This window comes from Leucopleurus acutus (assembly GCF_964270905.1).
Source record: "Leucopleurus acutus genome assembly, chromosome: 3".
Classification (NCBI taxonomy): domain Eukaryota; kingdom Metazoa; phylum Chordata; class Mammalia; order Artiodactyla; family Delphinidae; genus Leucopleurus; species Leucopleurus acutus.
Window position 1 is genome coordinate 81,351,782 of NC_139145.1, and position 17,871 is coordinate 81,369,652.

Genomic DNA, 17,871 nt, shown 5'->3' on the forward strand with positions numbered 1-17,871 from the left:
ATTCGTGCCCTGGTCCAGGAAGATCCCACATGCTGCGGAGAGGCTAGGCCCGTGAGCCATGGCCGTTGAGCCTGCATGTCTGGAGCCTGTGCTCCGCAACAGGAGAGGCCACAGCAGTGAGAGGCCCACATACCGCAAAAAAGAAAAAAAAAAAAAGAGGCAATTAGACTGAGGCGGCTCTAATACATAAGCAAAGCACAACCTCAGCCTAAAATGCCTCAAGGTTAAGAAATCAACACCTAAGAGCAACCAATCACAAACAGCCATCTTGGCTTTCCCAAATAATACAGGTGCTTAAGCAATAGCCAATCAGATAATTCCCTTGCTTTGCTTCTGCCTCTTCTCTATAAACGTCTTTCCCCTAGCTCCTGTCAGCGGAAGATTCCTAACCACTTCCGGTTTGGTGCTGACCAATTTGAATCAATTTTTACTCAAATAAACTCTTAAAATTTTTAGTGTGCCTCAGTTTATCTTTTAATACTAGGCAATCTCTGAAATTGAGATAGCGGCTATTTATTCTCCTTTTATTTATATTTTCTGATTTTTCTAAAATGAACATATATTTACATAAAACAGAAGTTTTAAAAACACTGTGTATCATGTATGGAAGTTGTATATATGTAGAGCTTAATTTTCCTATTAAGGAAAACCTTTATTCTCTGCTACAAATGTGACAACTTTACTTTGCTACAATATTTTACAATAGAATCTTCAATTTTCTCAAAAAATTGCTAGATGCAACATATAAGCTAGTGATCTTTGAGCAGTCATTTTAAAAATAGAATTTTAAACATTTTAACCGTGTACCAAAACATATTTTAGAATATTGTGAACCTTAATGCCTAAAAATAACAGGAGTCTTTGTAAGTGCAAATAGCATAAGACAGAAAATAGAGAAAAGCAGTAGGAAACTAAAATAATTCTCTTAAAAATATCAAGTTTAAGTTCTATATCCAAAATGAGTCAATATATGAAATTAAATCATTTAGTAAATGAGAAATATGATCTAAAGGACCAGCTAATAGTAAATGTATTCTTTTGATGTTCACAAATAATATAATGCATTCCTTGTGCTGGTTACATAACTAAATGCACGTGCCAAAACTTAGGCAAATGTATGCTTAAAGCTACTGAATTTTCATGTGTGTAAATTACACTTCAATAAAGCTGATTTTTAAAAATCACAATTTTTGGCCAAAATTTTCAGATTATTTCCAGACAATTTTATTCAATGGCTTAACCATTCAAAACAGTCTGCTACATTATATGAACTTATAGAGAAAAAAAAAATCTATATAGTAAAAGTGGAATCTCTTCCTCGTAAATTTCCTATCCCCAATACCCAGTAATACTAGCTAGAGAATTTCAGTCATTCTTCCTTTCTCTCACCTCCTTTCAATAAGCCATCAAGTCCTATCAATTATATACTTTCTTTCATCCCTACTCTACTGCCTTAGTTCATTTCTTTCTGGACTACTGCAATAGACTTCTAATTGATTTCCTTGACTTTAATCTCCCACCTACCAATCCAACCTCCTTAACACAGAAAAAAACAATTATCTTGCCCCCGCAAAAAATGAACAAACAAAGCAACGATAATGTTAATAGAAACTTGTTTTAAAAAAATAAATTGCTTCAGAACGAAGCCCAAAATCCATGTCACTAAAGGTACTTTAAGGCCTCATGATCAATATAAAATCCTCCCCTCACAAAAAGCATGTATTTTATATCTCTGTCTGTAGAGTCATCCTCTCCTTTTCTGTCTGTGAAATATCTACTAATCCCTAAAAAAATCCAGTTTAAATATAATTTCCTCCATTCCCACTGTCCTCCTCTAGATGTGAATTCCTCTAAGGCCATGGTCTGAACCTTCTTCACTAAGCACAGTGCCTGGCTCACAGTAAATATACTTATGAATTGAATAAAGGAATAAAAACAGTATTATTCACTAAATCTATTTTTACTTTGACAAATTAACATTTTTTTCTAAGATAAAAAACTTAGAAAATTTGATAATGTAGAAACTGTACCTTGTCTACATGGAAAATTAAATCCAGTTCACAGACGTTTTCAAAACACTTGTCTAATGTTTCCACAAATACCTAAAGAAAAGAAAAAAGGTTAAAAGCTTTTGAGAACTGAATAAGTTCATTCAAATCTATTACCTATAAGGCAGACAATTCTTAATTGTGAATTAAAACTTCTAACTCTATTATCACATTTCTCTTTTTTAAATTAAAAACTGTATTAAGTGCAAAAGGAATAATTATAGCCTGTACATCTAAACTATTTTTCAATACATTAATAAATGAAATACAATAAACAGAATAAACTTCACTGAAAATTACTAAGACCTAAAAATTGTTAGCACCATTACTTACAAAAATACTGAAAAATACTCAAATCAGGCTCCCTATCTTCATATGAGGAAAAGAGAAAGCTTGTCATAAGTATCTATCAAGCTAGATGGGCACAGTCCAAGTCTCAACCACATCTAATATAGCCAATAATTTTTAATTAGCAAATCAGTATAAAAGATCACTAAAAATTAAACTTATGGAAAGAGCACAGACTCTGGAATCAGACTTACCTGGACTCAAACTCTGGTTCAAATACCTTGTACGACCTTGTGTGGGAAAGGGTTAACTCAGTAAGCCTGGGTTGTTCAACCCCTATACGTTCCCCAAAATGGCCTGTTTTCAGACGAGCCTTTGGCTAGTTCCTGGGAAATGAGCTCTGAGCCCTTGGAAAGCTCTGTCTGATAAGAGTATTTCTGCATGCTTGAGGCCCTGGGCCACACTGTACCAGTGTGAGCAGACAGTTTATGCTAACAGTGTGATTTTCAATGAACGTATTTTTTCTCTGAGGTTCTAGAGCTTAAGTAACCAAGGTCAGTCATGGAGGTGTCACATGCCTATGTGACTGACCCCCAATAAAAATCCTGGAAACCCAGGCTAGGGTGAGTTGCCTAGTTTGGAACACTTTGCACATGTCATCACATATCACTTCTGGGGGAATTAAGCACATCTTGTGTGACTCCAGTAGAAAGGGACAACACCTGGAAGCTTGCACCTGGTTTCCTCCATACTTCCCTTCATGTGCCTTTGATGGTTTTACTCTGTATACTTCACTGTAATAAACCCTAAACATAAACATAGCAACTTCTGAGTCCTGTGATTCCTAGCAAATCACTCAGATGGTCTTGGGGACCTCTGATACAAACTTTCAAAAATTAATCTCTTAGGGCTTCCCTGGTGGCGCAGTGGTTGAGAGTCCGCCTGCCAATGCAGGGGACACGGGTTCGTAACCCGGTCCGGGAGGATCCCACATGCCGCGGAGCGGCTGGGCCTGTGGGCCATGGCCTCTGAGCCTGCGCATCCGGAGCCTGTGCTCCGCAACGGGAGAGGTCACAACAGTGAGAGGCCCCCGTAGCACAAAAAAATAAAATAAAATAAAATAATAAAATTAATCTCTTAAGTTCCACTTTGCATAGTTGTCACTATTCTATCACTATTTCTGTATCCACTACCCTTCTCAGTGAATTTTCACAGATAGAATGACCATAAGTTTATCATTCGAACTGGGGGATATTAAGAGTAAAAGAGAGCATCTATTAATTATTATATTATAATAACAGTATGCAATGTTATTGTACTATAATAATAACCTGGAACAACAGCTGTAAACCAGGACTGTTCCAAGCAAACTGAAATGTATGGTCACTGTATTCACAGGTGATCCTACCGGACAGAGTAAAATCTAAGCAACAGGCTTCTTGCTATAACTACTCCAATCTGAGGCCAATTTACACAGATCCACAATCCAAGGCTCCTTCCTGGCATCAATGTAGATGAATAAGACAGGTGAAACAATGTATTTAACTATATGACCATGATCAACATCGTCTTAGACCAAGGGTTGGCAAACTTTCTCTGCAAAGGGCTGGAGAGTAAAGATTTTAATTTTAGGCTTTGTGGGCCATACAGTATAGCACAAAAGCAGTCACAGACAATACATAAACAAATGAGCATGGCTCTATTCCAATAAAACTTTATTTACAAAAATAGGTAGCAGGCTGAATTTGACCTGTAGGATGTAATTTCTTGATCCTTGACTTAGACTAGGAGAAATAAAAGATCAGTAGTAACCAAGAATATACAGTTTTATACATAGTTTCATTTATGACAAGGCAAGTTATTAAGATGACCAAGTGTGGGGCATACAAAGGTCATCCTCAAGTGAGTGCCTAGTTTGTTTCAATTATGTGGTAAGTAGAAAATATATATTGTTGAGTACCTATCCAAACTCCCAACTTCATCTATTTCTCCTCAAGGTCTTGGTGACATGGTCCGTGAAATGACTTTATTCATTCTATTTCTAATTCTGACTCACTTTTCTTCTTCTTATAACACATTCTTTTTATGAGGACAGAATGGGATAATGCTGCTTGAACAAAGAATAAGCATTTAACAAATACTGACTTCTTGAGGAGTCCAAAAGAGAAAATTTTCCCATTGAGAAAGATGAATTTATTTTTGACACGGTATCTCTAACATGGAAGTGGTCTGAATACATTTATAAACTCATAGTTAAATAAGTTACAGGAAACAAAACCATTTAAGTTCTATCCTTCAGTAAATTTTTACTGAAGTATAACATATGTACAGAAAAGTACACAACACTGTTCGTAGGAATGTAAATTGGCGCAGCCACTGTGTAAAACAGTATGGAGGTTTCTCAAAAAACTAAAAACAGAACTACCATATCATCCAGCAATTCCACTCCTGGGTATACAGCTGAAGAAAAAAAAAAAACACTAACTTGAAAAGATGCATGTACCCCAATTTTCATAGCAGCATTATTTACAGCTGCCAAGATATGGAAGCAACCTCAGTGTCCATCAACAGATGAATGGATAAAGGCGTGGTACACACACACACACACACACACACACACACACACACACACACACACACACACACACACGCACACAGAGGAATACTACTCAACCATGAAAAAGAATGAAATTTTGGCAGTTCCAACAACATGGAAGGTATTATGCATAGAGAAATAAGTCAGAGAGAAAGACAAATCTGTCTGTTATCACCTTCATGTGGAATCTAAAAAATGAAACAAACGAATGACTATAAGAAAACAGAAACAGACTCACAGATATAGATAACAAACTAGTCGTTACCAGTGGGAAGAGGGAAGGGGGAGGGGAAAGATAGGAGTACAGGATTAAGAGGTACAAACAACTATGTATAAAATTAATAAGCTACAAGGATATATTATACAGCACAGGGAATACAGCCAATATTTTATAATAGCCAATATTTTATAATAACTTTAAATGGAGTATAGTCTATAAAAATTGTGAATCACTATGTTGTACAGCTGAAACCAATGTAATATTGTAAGCCAAGTGTACCTCAATAATAAAAAAAGTACACAAATCATAACAATGTACAACCTGATGAATTTTCACAAAGTAAGTATACGTGTGTAACCAGCACTTAATATTCAGGTGTTAGACTATTACCAGCACTGTAGAAGCCCGCTCATACTCCATTAGGCAACTATCAACATCAAGGGTAACTACCCTGCTTGCTAACATTAAAGATATATTTTGTCTATTTCTGAACTACTATTGACCCTTGAACAATCTGGGCTTGAGCTGTTTGGGTCCAATGCTGCGCGCATGCTTAGAAACAAGTTTTTTCCAATAAATATACTACTATACTACCCATGGTTGGCTGAATCCAGGGATGCGGAACCCACAGATACAGAAGGCCAACTGTAAGGGACTTGAGCATCCACGGATTCTGGTCATAGCAGGTCCGGTAACCAATTCCCAGCAGATACCAACTACCATACCAAGGGACAACCATGTATTTAAATGGAATCATACAGTATGGAACCATATGAGTGGCTTCTTCTATTTATTGATTTGTTTGTGAGATTTATTTATTTTGTTACAAAATATTAGTATAACAGTTCATTCATTCTTGTTGTTATACAGTGTGCTATTGCAGAAATATACCACAATGTATTTATCTATTCGCCGGTTGACAAAAATTCGGGTCCGGCATGGGGCCATTACAATTAGTACTGATACTAATTCTTATATAAGTCTTTTAGTGAACATACATACACATATCTACTGAATGTATACCTAGAGTAGAATCACTGGGCCATGGAGCAGATAGGTTTTCAAAGTGATTTTCAATAGATTTTCAAAGCAATTATAAAAATTTACAATCCAGGGACTTCCTTGGCAGTCCAGCGGTTAAGACTCCACGCTTCCAATGCAGGGGGTGCGGGTTTGATCCCTCTCAGGGAACTAAGATCCCGCAAGCCGTGTGGCACAGCCATTAAAAAAAAAAAAAATTTACAATCCAAATCATAGTATATGGGAGTTCCCGTAGTGCCACATCCTTGTCAGCCCTGTATGTTGTCAATCTTTTAATTTTAGTCATTCTTATGGGTATGTGGTGGTCTGTCATTGTGATATTCATTTGTATTTCCCTGAAGCCTAAAGAGATGGACCACCATTTCATATTTACCATTTTGATATCCTTTTTCATGATGTCTATTCAAGACTTCTGCTCATTTTTCTGTTCAAGACTTCTGCTCATTACCTGTCTTTTTCTTACTGATGTATAGAAATTCTTTACATAGCTAGATACAGTCCTGTCATACACACATATTACAGATGTCTTTTCCTACTCTGACTTGCCTTTTCATTCTCCTAATAATGTTCTCGGGAAGAACAGAAGCTTTAAATTTCAATATAGTCCAACTTATCAGCTTTTTTCCTTTATGGTTAATCTTTTTTTTGGTCCAATTTAAGAAACTTTTGCCTATAGCAAGGTCAGGAAGATATTCTTCCAGAAGAAAACAAAAGCTTCATGGTTTCATTTTTCATGTTTGGACCAAATCTATCTGGAATTAATTTTCGTATGGGGTGTGAGGTGGTCTTTCTTAATTTAAAATTATTATTAAACTTACTATTCAGAATAAAGTTTCCAGTATGGCTTTATTTTTTCATGTTTACTTTTTCCAGATCCACTGGTTTGATTACCCATATACTGTAGCCATTCTTTCTTAACTATCAGAAGATGACTATCTTGGTGAAAATGCTGTCTGAATAGTTTCCTTTCACTTATGTATTACTTATGAAGGATCAGTGGAACCCACTGAACATAGACTATATCTGACAAAGAGAGAAAAAAATTTCTTGGTAGCACTGAATGTGCCACTGGTGAACTATAGTGTGCAAAAAATATGAGCTGTCTATAGAGGCAGTATAGCAAAGCAGTGAGGAAACCACAAAGACCTGACTTCAAATTCCTCCTTAGCTAGCTATGTGAGCCTAACCATCACTTAACTCCTCCAAATATCAGAACTATAAAATAGTTATACAACTATCTACCTTTCTGGATTATCTTAAAGATTTAGTTAAATAATTTAGATAAAGTGCTGAACACTGCCCAAAACACATCAACTAAACAAAAGCCAGTACTATTTACCTGGCTGTTCAAAACATATGATTACAAAATTAAAACAGAAAGAGAAAATTCTAATTCTACTAATAAACACTGATATAAAAGCAAGGTAACTACATACTGTGGTGTCCAAGTTTTTGGGATTTGCTTACTAACTTAGAAAGAAAAAAGGTTGTCAATATTTAAAACAGAACAATACCAAGTATGAAAAATGTAAATACTTTTTAAAAAAGTGCCCTGCAGCAAAATATCATTACAACTACATGTTCTTAACCTAGGGAAAGAATTCTTAAGATTTAAGGCATTCAAATGCTAAGTTGGGATGAAAACTTAAAAACCCACTTCAAAAAACTCTCCAATAATTTTCTTTTGAGTTAGCAAGAATTACTTAACGTAATTAGAATCTAGAGCCCCAAGGTAGATATACACTGCTGATTCGTTACATGGACAAGGTCAATACAAAACTAATAATCTACAAACTGAAGTTAAGAAATTAAGAAAAACAAATTAATGGGCCTTGGGGGTTCTAGCCAGGACAACCAAAAAATAATAAAACTGCTGTTGCATTATATTTCACAAAGAGAAAGATAAAAAGACTAAAAAACTAGAAGTAACATGGTACATGGCACCCTCTTGTGTTTTATTTTTAAATGATAAAAGTTTAAAGTCAATTTCAATATAACTGTTATCTACTAAGTAGCTACTCATTAATCTCTGGCCTTGGGAATTCAAAGGCTGGTGGAAGAAAAATTACTTTTAATTTATTAAGAATAATATTTTAAGTTTTCCTTCATTTCAATAATTACATAGTTTTCCAAAAGTAAATATAAAAGATAGAGATATTCAGAAAAATGCCATATCCACATATAAACAGAGTCTCCCTTCCCTGTGCCCTTCTATCAACAAAACTTCCTTGTGTTTCCTTTATCTTTAATTACAAATTTATATGCCTGGATCACAAAGGGTAACAGGAATCTATTCCAAAGCAGCTTAGTACTTAAGAGTACTTAGTACTCTACTAAAATTCCAGCTTCGCCTCTGACTATGAAATCTAGGGCAAGTTATTTAATTCTAAGCCTCATTTGGGTATAATAATAGTGCCTATGCCATAGAGTTGTTTTAGTGATTAAATAATAAATATAAATGGCTTAGAACAGTAGTATCTCACCAAAAAAAGTACTCAATATATTTTAGCTAGTATTATGATACTATACACAGATGCAAAAATAAAAATGTGCACTAGATAAAATAAATGCCACAAAAATATCCTTAAGCAATATCACTTATTTGGCAGACTCTCCTTTAGAGTTTCTAGGGGAAAAAAAAATTTTTTTTCTCGGTTTGGGGAATTCTGTTAAATTTCAGGAGGAATTGCTCTTACTGTTTCTCATCTATAATATTAAATAAAATACGTAAATGTTAAACTGACATGTTATAAGACAGGAAAAGTCTTAAGCCCAAGAATAGAAGGCATAAATTTAGGAATATGCCAAGAGATCTAAAAAAATTGTTTTTCAGTCAGCAGCAAGATGTTCTAGAGAGATACTGGCTTAGCTTAAGTAAGGAATCAAAAAATACGACTAAAAATGTACCAAGAAAGCTAGGGAACACAGACTGAACTTAAAATCAGATTAATTAGCTTTGAAGAACAACTATGAATACAGCACTGTTGCATATAATATTCAGAATCTTTAATGTATGGTGTTTAAGGTGTGTAAGTAGCACTCGGGCTAGCCTATGACTGGATTCTGAACTGGATTTCCACTAAACCTGACCTAGACACTAATATGCCAATGAGGACGGATATTTTTCTAACAGTAAAAATAGAGACATTTATTGTGCATTTATTATGTACCAGTTAATTTAAACATATTAAACTCTTGACTTCAATATGAAAAAATTAAGAGTTGATGAAAGGACTATCTGTCTTCTATATTGATGTCATAATGATTCTTTAAGAGTTCTTAAAGAACTCAATGATTCATATTGTGTGATTTCTTTCTTTCTATTTTTTTTAAAATTTAAAAGCTAACAATGATAATAGCACTTATTGAGTATACACTATTATGGCACTGTTATTGTTCCAAGTGCTTTAAATAGATTATTTTGTTTAATCCTTCACAGTAATCCCATAAAGCAGGTACTTTTCATCAACCATCTGCAGAAGAGTAAGTTAAAGTACAAAGTTAACTAACTACTAGCAGTTAGGTAGGAGAGTCCTCACTAAAATCCAGAAAGTCTCATGGCAGAACCCACACTCTTATTCACTAGAGATACTCCCTCCAACAACAACAAAAATCATCTTTTATTTTTAATGTAGTAAGAGGTGATTATTCAGAAAATTTAGAAAATACATAAAAGTGTAAAGCAAAAATTTTAACTGTCCATACTTTTATCACCCAAATTAACAACAGTATTGTGCAAAGACTTCTTGTACTATAGGAAATTTAATTACATTGTAGTCTCTCCATTAAAGTGACTTAATATGATTTGTATGTTGGATTTAGACATCTAAGGAAGAATTAGGGTTTTGAATTTATAAGGCTAATATATCAAATATTAATTTAGAAAATGAAAGTAGCCTCTGCATTATTTCTTTTGGTGCACAGAAGCTACTCCAAGAACATTTAAAAAACTCATATTGACATCAATTGTTAGAACTCCATTTAAACTTCCAAGCAAAAGTTGATTTTTTTAATGGTATTTGGCCTTGAAAGATATTCTCTTGTATATAATTGAATACGGTACAATTGGTATCTTGAACAGACTTAAAACAAAATAAAATTAATAAAAATCTTAGCTTTTCCTTACAGAATAGCAACTAATAAGTATAGAAATCATGATGGGAAAATCACTATTTGGCAAACACCACAATAATTCTTTCAGGCAGGAATCATCAACAGATGCTAAAAGTAATGACCGAATTATGATTAGAAAAAGGATATTTATATACTCAAAATTATTCCCCATAGGATACTTCTAAGCACAAAGGGAAAATGGAAGTTTAAGTAGGTAAACCTGGCAGGCACCTCATTAACCAAGGAATCAGAATAAATACCACAAGTAATGGGGTAAAATGATATCATGTATCTCCTGAATATGATGCACTGAGAAGGACATAACATCACTTGTGATATTCGAAAATACATAATCCGAATTTAATCATTAAGAAACATCAAATCCAAACTGAGGAATACTCTACAAAATAGCTGGCTACGGGCTTCCCTGGTGGCGCAGTGGTTGAGAGTCCGCCTGCCAATGCAAGGGACACGGGTTCGTGCCTCGGTCTGGGAGGACCCCACATGCCGCGGAGCGGCTGGGCCCGTGAGCCATGGCCGCTGAGCCTGCGCGTCCGGAGCCTGTGCTCCACAACGGGAGAGGCCACAGCAGTGAGAGGCCCGCGTACCGCAAAAAAAAAAAAAAAAAAAAAAAAAAATTGTCTAGTACTCTTCAAAGGATCAAGGTAAGAAAGACATGAATGGAAGACAGATGAAGAACTATAACCGAGTAAAGGAAACTTAGGAGATAAGAAAACTAACACTCTATGTAACCTGAATTGAACTCTAAACAAGAAAAATTACATTAATACGACAACTGGCAAATTTTAAATAAGATCTACAGATTAGATAATAGTATTCTATCAATGTAAATTTCCTGATTTTAATTACCTACTTGAGGTTATGGAAGATGTTAAATTTGAGGAATCTGGATGAAGATACAGTATGCAAAAATTCTTTGCATTATATTTGCCACTTTTCTAAGTCTGAAATAATTTCAATGTGAAAAGTTTTTTTTTAATTTTTAAAGAAAAATATTTTTGAAAAACCAAGCTCAAAAGGAACTCTTCTCCTCTATATCCAATCCCTCCCTGAAACCTACTATTCTACACTGAGAAATAAGGAATTCACCGTAAACCAAAGAAAAATACCAACATAACCTGAGTTTTTCACTCTCTCAAACCTACTTTGAAGGGGAAAAAAATAAATTTTAAGTTACTTCTAGCTCCAAAATTCTGACTTTAAGTACTTGAGTTCAAAAATACTTTCTTCACCACTATAAAGTAAGTTATAACAATGTGTCTGCTATCTTCTAGGCCCTGTGCTGACTGCTTTATATACATTAGCTCCAATTCTTATAACAATGCTGGCAAGGTAGGTATGAATATCAACATTTACAGACAAGAAAATTGGGGATGAATAAGACTAAGTAATTTGCTCAAAGATATAGAACTGTTAGATGACATAGCCAATATTTAAACCCATACCACCTAACTCCAAACACAATAATGCCTCCCAAGAGGACTGCTGAGAGGTCAAAAGAACATGTAAATTAGAATGGTAAGTATCATCAAATTGTTACCTGGGTTTATCATTAAGAAGAAGCAATGTAAATAACTGAAAAGTGAATTATTACATTTCCAATGACTGTAAATCAGACTTTTCAACAAAGAAAATAAGATAGGAAAAGGATTTTAAGAGTGCTGAATCGGGCTTCCCTGGTGGCGCAGTGGTTAAGAATCCACCTGCCAATGCAGGGGACATGGGTTCGAGCCCTGGTCCAGGAAGACCCCACATGCTGCAGAGCAACTAAGCCCGTGTGCCACAACTACTGAGCCTGCGCTCTAGAGCCCAGGAGCCACAACTACTGAGCCCGTGTGCCACAACTACTGAAGCCTGCGTGCCTAGAGCTCGTGCTCTGCAACAAGAGAAGCCACCGCAATGAGAAGACCACGCACCACAACGAAGAGTAGCCCCTGCTAGCCGCAACTAGAGAAAGCCCACACGCAGCAATGAAGACCCAATACAACCAAAAATAAATAAATAAAATAAATTAATTAAAAAAAAAAGAATGCTGAATCACTCTAACAGTGTCCAATTCAAATTGTTTATAGAACTATTTTTTGGTTTCTTACATATGTAAGAAACAAATATTATTAAAAACAGAAGTTTTTAATACTCTGGTAACACAGTATGGTGTAGTAAACACCACAGAATTTTCCTAAAATGATCCTGGGCATTCACTCTGGATTGCCTGGAAAATAAACAAATTGAGCCAGGGCTCTCTCTTTCTCCAGCAGGAGGAACTGCACCAGAACTCATCTCTCCATGGGACCAGGGGTTTATCCCACTCAATCCTCCAATAGGTGAGCTGCAACTTCCCACAGTTCTCAAGAGCTGGTCAGGGAGTTTTCCCAGGCAACTCTTAAAGACACGTGGCACCTAAACGTGTATAGCTCAAAGCTTAAGTAATGTATATGCCACCCCACTGACAAGGATGCTTTCAATGAGCCTAGTCTTGTAATAAAAGAAAACAATGATGTGGAGTGGGAGGGGTAAGGCCTCTATTGGCAAATTATTCTATGTTTAGTAGTATCTACATCAGCGCAGCTTCCTATGAGATAGTGGGAAGATCAGGGGATCTTTCTTAAGTATTCTTGGCTTACAAGTTTCCTCAATTAAGCCTATTCTTATCACATAATTCTATCACAATGCAGAATTCCTTCAAAGCCATCAAAGAACATATAGGATAAATAGATTCACAAATTCTTGTAAAAATGAAAAAGAAAAATAAAAGGACTTCTTTACCCAATTCAGTTTGTGTACTAATGAAATTATACGCCTTCCTTATAAAATACATGCTTTAACGATAATGTTAGCTAAAAACCACTGACTACTTCAGGTCAGTCATTTAGCGACAGGCTTCACATACACCATCTTTTTTTAATGCTTTCACATGTTCTATAAGTTGGTATTATTATTATTACCTCCACTTTGCAGATGAACAAAATCAGGGTCAAAGAGGTTAAATAACTTGCCCAAAGTTATATAGCCAGTACAGAGAAGGGCCTGAATGGTTTTAACCACTACTACTTTGCTTTAATTCACTGATATTTCTAACAACTCATGAGGTCTATAGGCAGCATACTGAAACAGGCATACTTTATAGGTGAAAAATGCAAGGTCTATTAACATTAAATGACTTGCTCAGTATCATACTAAATTAACACTAATAGCAATAAGTAAAGTAACTTCACAAAACTCAGTCTAACGCTCAGTACTGTAGTACTGACAAATGCTATATACATAACAGTTCTAATTTATATACATATTCTAACACCATGGTCAAAACATATCTTTCTAAACCTAAAGATAAGTTTAGTTGTTAGTCCTCAATTTTTTCCTAACTATAACTGAACAAGGCTGATGCTGATATAATTGCTACATGTGATACAGAAAACTGCTACAAAATTTGGAATTATCTAGTGAACTTTTATGCCTCCATATCAGCGTGGCAACTAACTTAATTGAGGGCAATATGACTGCTTATAAATAACTCAAACAACCAACATTAATATTTAATTAACTTCTATTCTCACTCTGTAAATATTTTAACACTTCCAATGACAACATGCTATAACAGAAAGGACTTCAAAAAAGGCTAGCTATCAACTCTGAAACTAGCTTATGTTGTAATCAATATCACATTAAAATAGTACACACCAGAAACAAAAAAAGATCACCTTTTTTTCCCAACTAACAAAGAATTAAAAGAAAACAAAACAGAAGCTGATTATTCAACCTGCTGACATACTAGTATAATTCCCACATGGAATTTACTAAGAATTCCTTCTCTCAGATTTTATATAAGGTAAAAAGTCAAATCTGGGATAATACATACATACCTTAGAAACACAAAACTTTTGCATAATAATATAAGCTTCTAATGATCATTTGAATTATATCATTTTTATTGTTCAAAAAACCAAAATGATAAAATTCAAAAATAAAAAAAATTCAAAAAAGTTTTTAAAAAGTTTTAATTCTGGATGATAGGAATATAGGTATTTATTGTTTTATCCTTTGTGTTTTTCTGTATTTTAAACAGTTCTAGAAATGTAAATAAAAGTAAAATACAAACATTCAAAAAAAAACAAACTGTGTTTAGTTATCACATGTTGATGTTTACTAAGTTTTCTTGACCCATTCCCTAAAGAAAATACAAAACCAAGAGGCTTTGGTCTAAACTCTCTTGATTTATAATTTTCCACTTTTATTATATTTCTCAAAACTAGAGGATGGACAAAGCAAGAAAACCAGTTCTAAGTAAACTCCGAATAGCTGTTTCATGAAACAGAAGCAGAAACAATAAGCTACTCCCTTCCATCTTTGTTCACTCAACCAATGTTTTTAAAGTGCCTGACTTATGCATGCTCAGCACTCCCTCTTAAGTATTTAATGATCTGTAATAACCACCGGGGAAAGACAGCAACTACAGAACTTCCAACATGTTCAAGGTAGTGACAGAATTCATCCTTGTAAGGTAAATTACAGAAAGTTTCTTTTTTTGTGACATGATAGATCAACATGTAATAACTCAATGGGATCTTCTTATAAAAACTGTTCAAGCCTACGTTAGAAAGGGGACAATAAGAAAATCCTCCTGAAATTCTTTTTTCTGTATCTTATTTAATATCAAGACAAATTACCAACATTTCAAATAATAATGGCTAAAAACTTTTGCAAAACACAAGACATAGTTTCCATTTTCCACAAATACATGATAGAATTTACTTCAGATATGATATAGGATATTTGTTTTTTGACAACTCCCCATATAATTCCCTTCTAAGATATAACAACCATGCTATCATAACCATTAAGACCAGCAACAGCATCAAAATAATAATCGATGAGGGAAGAACAATCTAGGTAGAAAGATCAGCAAGTACAAAGGCTCTGAGGTAAAAGCATGCTGGTATATCTGAGGAACAAGGAGGAGAGTTTCGATGGAGCAAAGGGGAAAAGAGTAGAAAATGAAGTAAGATAAGTAGTAGGGTTCGGCAAGGGGAGTCAGAGCATGTGAGGCCTCATGGGTCATTTATAAGGAATTTGGCTTTTACTCTTAGTGAGATGGGAAGCCATTGAAGAACTCAAAATGGAAAAGTATAAAATGTAACATATTTGAATAGTATCACTCCGGCTGTTTTACTGAGAAAAGACAAAAAGGAAAGGACAGTGGAAGCAGGAAGACCAGTCAGAAAACTAGTGACATAGTCCAGGCAAGAGCTGATGGTGGCGTGGACCCATGTGGAGGCAGTGCAGAGAGCAGTAAGTGGACTCTGCATAATCAACAGGATTTGCCAAAGAAGAAGACATAAGCGAGATCAAGAAACTAAAATGAAGCAACTAAAGTAGTAGGATGCAAACCAGGTATCCTAGAAGCCAAGTGAAGAAGATATTTCATGAAGAAGAGAGTAATAAACAATCTTAATCAAATAAAGGAGGACTGATGAGAACCTTTGGATTCAGCAACAGTAAAGCTGAAAAACCTGATTAGAATGTGTTCAAGAAAGAATGGGATAAGAAAAATTTGAGACATTGCATACAGAAAGTGTTTTTAAAGTGTTTTGCTATAAAGAGAGGAAAAGAAATGAGGCAGTGGCTGGAGAAGGAAGTAGGGACAGAATTTTTTTTTTTTTAAGATGGAAGAACATATTAACATATTATAGACTAGAGGGAATGATCTAGAAGAGAGGAAAAAATGATACTGAAGAGACAAAAATGCTAGAGCAATGAGGAAGAAGTAAACTAGTATATAAGTGGGTGAGTTGGCCTTAGCTAAGAGCAAAGTTCATTCATCTCTTATAGAAGAGAGTACAAGGACACAGATAACAGAGTCTGTAGAAGTTCCCTTCTGATTGCCTAGTGAACTTGGAAGCTACATGTTAGAAGTGCTACAGGTTTGAGAGGGGAGGAGAATGTATCAGCAGTTGTCTAGGAGTGTGGGAGAGTGAAATGACCAGGGAAATATCATGTGATTACTGGGTAGCATTAAGGAATCACTGAGGTCAGAGATCATGAATTTAAAGTGAGGCCAGTATGTATGGTTATCTTTTATTTCTCTACGTATGTTCAGATGTGTGGATTCAGGCAAAGAGCTGAGTATATACAAGCCTATGATTATCATGATTGACCATGGAGTTTAAGCTGGGCAAGGAGAGTAAGACATCAGGAGGATCAGGGACAGTGAGAAGATAGATTTAAAAGACAGAAGGTCCCAAAGACACACTGAAAAGATATAAGGAACACAGGAAGAGAATACAGGATTCTGGATATAAACATGTCTATTTTTCTAAAGCTGCCATTTATCTATTAATAAACATTGAACAGTTCAAAAATGTACAACTATACCTAGAAAACTGTCAATAAAAATTTTTATCCTCAAAAAAAAACCAACAAAAAAAGGGACTGAAGGTCCCAATGGGCTCAAAGAACTGTTGGAGTAACAGTAATTGTGATAAGAAAAGATAAGAGATGGTAGCAGAGAGTGGAAACTGTGAAATTAAGATGATGGAGGGACTTAAGTCTGGATAAAGACATGGTCTAGAAATGAACAGTGAAGTGGGGTAATGGGCAAAATTCATTGGAGAAGAGGAATTCCAGTTTGAAGATACCAGTGTACTGAATGAACTATCCACATGAACGTTGAAATAACCAAGAATTATAACACAAGTAGTACTGGAGTGAATGTCAGTGAACTAAGAACTAAAATCTGTTAGAAGACAATTCTCCATAGGTGTTCCATTCCTGCACACCATGTGAACAGAGGTACTGACTGCCTTTATTGTGGATTATCTTTTCAAGCAAGCTCGTATAGCCAACAGCCCTGGAAAATAGATAGTGTTTCCCTCCAAAGCAAAGGGTAAGTTTATCTATACTTCGCTTGGAAGATATTCTCTTCCTCCAGGACATGGGCAGATATGCTTCGTGTCCATTATAAAAGATTCCAGTTCACTAAGCTTGGGCTTCCTCTCCTATAACTCAATCTACTGTGTGTGCAGGTCTTACCTGCACCTTATCAAGTCACACTTTAGGAACTGGGACTTGAGTAACCAGTGTAAGCAAATGCTGTCACTTTGACTACTGCTTTGGCTGTCAGAAATAAAGTCCTTTGTTTCTGGCCCCGAAATCTCCCATCTTCTGTCAGCATCCATGAAACTGTGGTAGTTAAACTTGTTAGCTTGCAGGCAGAGTAAAATCTCAGACCACTGAAAGTTGTTGACAAAATCTCCAATGAATAGGGAGTGGGAATGAGAGATTACTGCAAACGGATTGGTAGAAGTAGGTATAGTTTGAGAACATGAGATAAAGTCTGGAGATGTTTTAGAAGAGAAAAAGGTCTGGAAAATGTAATGAGAAGCAAAGAGAACACCCTCCAGACTCAATGGCATGAAGAAAGCGAAAGAGAAGACTGCTACTGCTTGCGAGGGTGGCAGGTAGTTTCATCAGGGAAGCCAGATTTAACCTACAGCAAAAAAGGTGAAGATAATATTAACAGAAGAGGTTGACGATAAGGAGAAATT

The 17,871-nt window shown here is 35.3% G+C and overlaps 1 protein-coding gene across 1 annotated transcript in view; it reads right to left on the minus strand.

Annotated features, from left to right (window-relative positions):
* The window catches only part of AP3S1 (adaptor related protein complex 3 subunit sigma 1), a 70,024-nt gene that overhangs the window by 24,007 nt on the left and 28,146 nt on the right, over window positions 1–17,871 (minus strand). Inside the window, 1 exon segment of the mRNA XM_082836773.1 lies at window positions 2,031–2,102. Coding sequence (XP_082692899.1) covers window positions 2,031–2,102 — 72 coding nt within the window.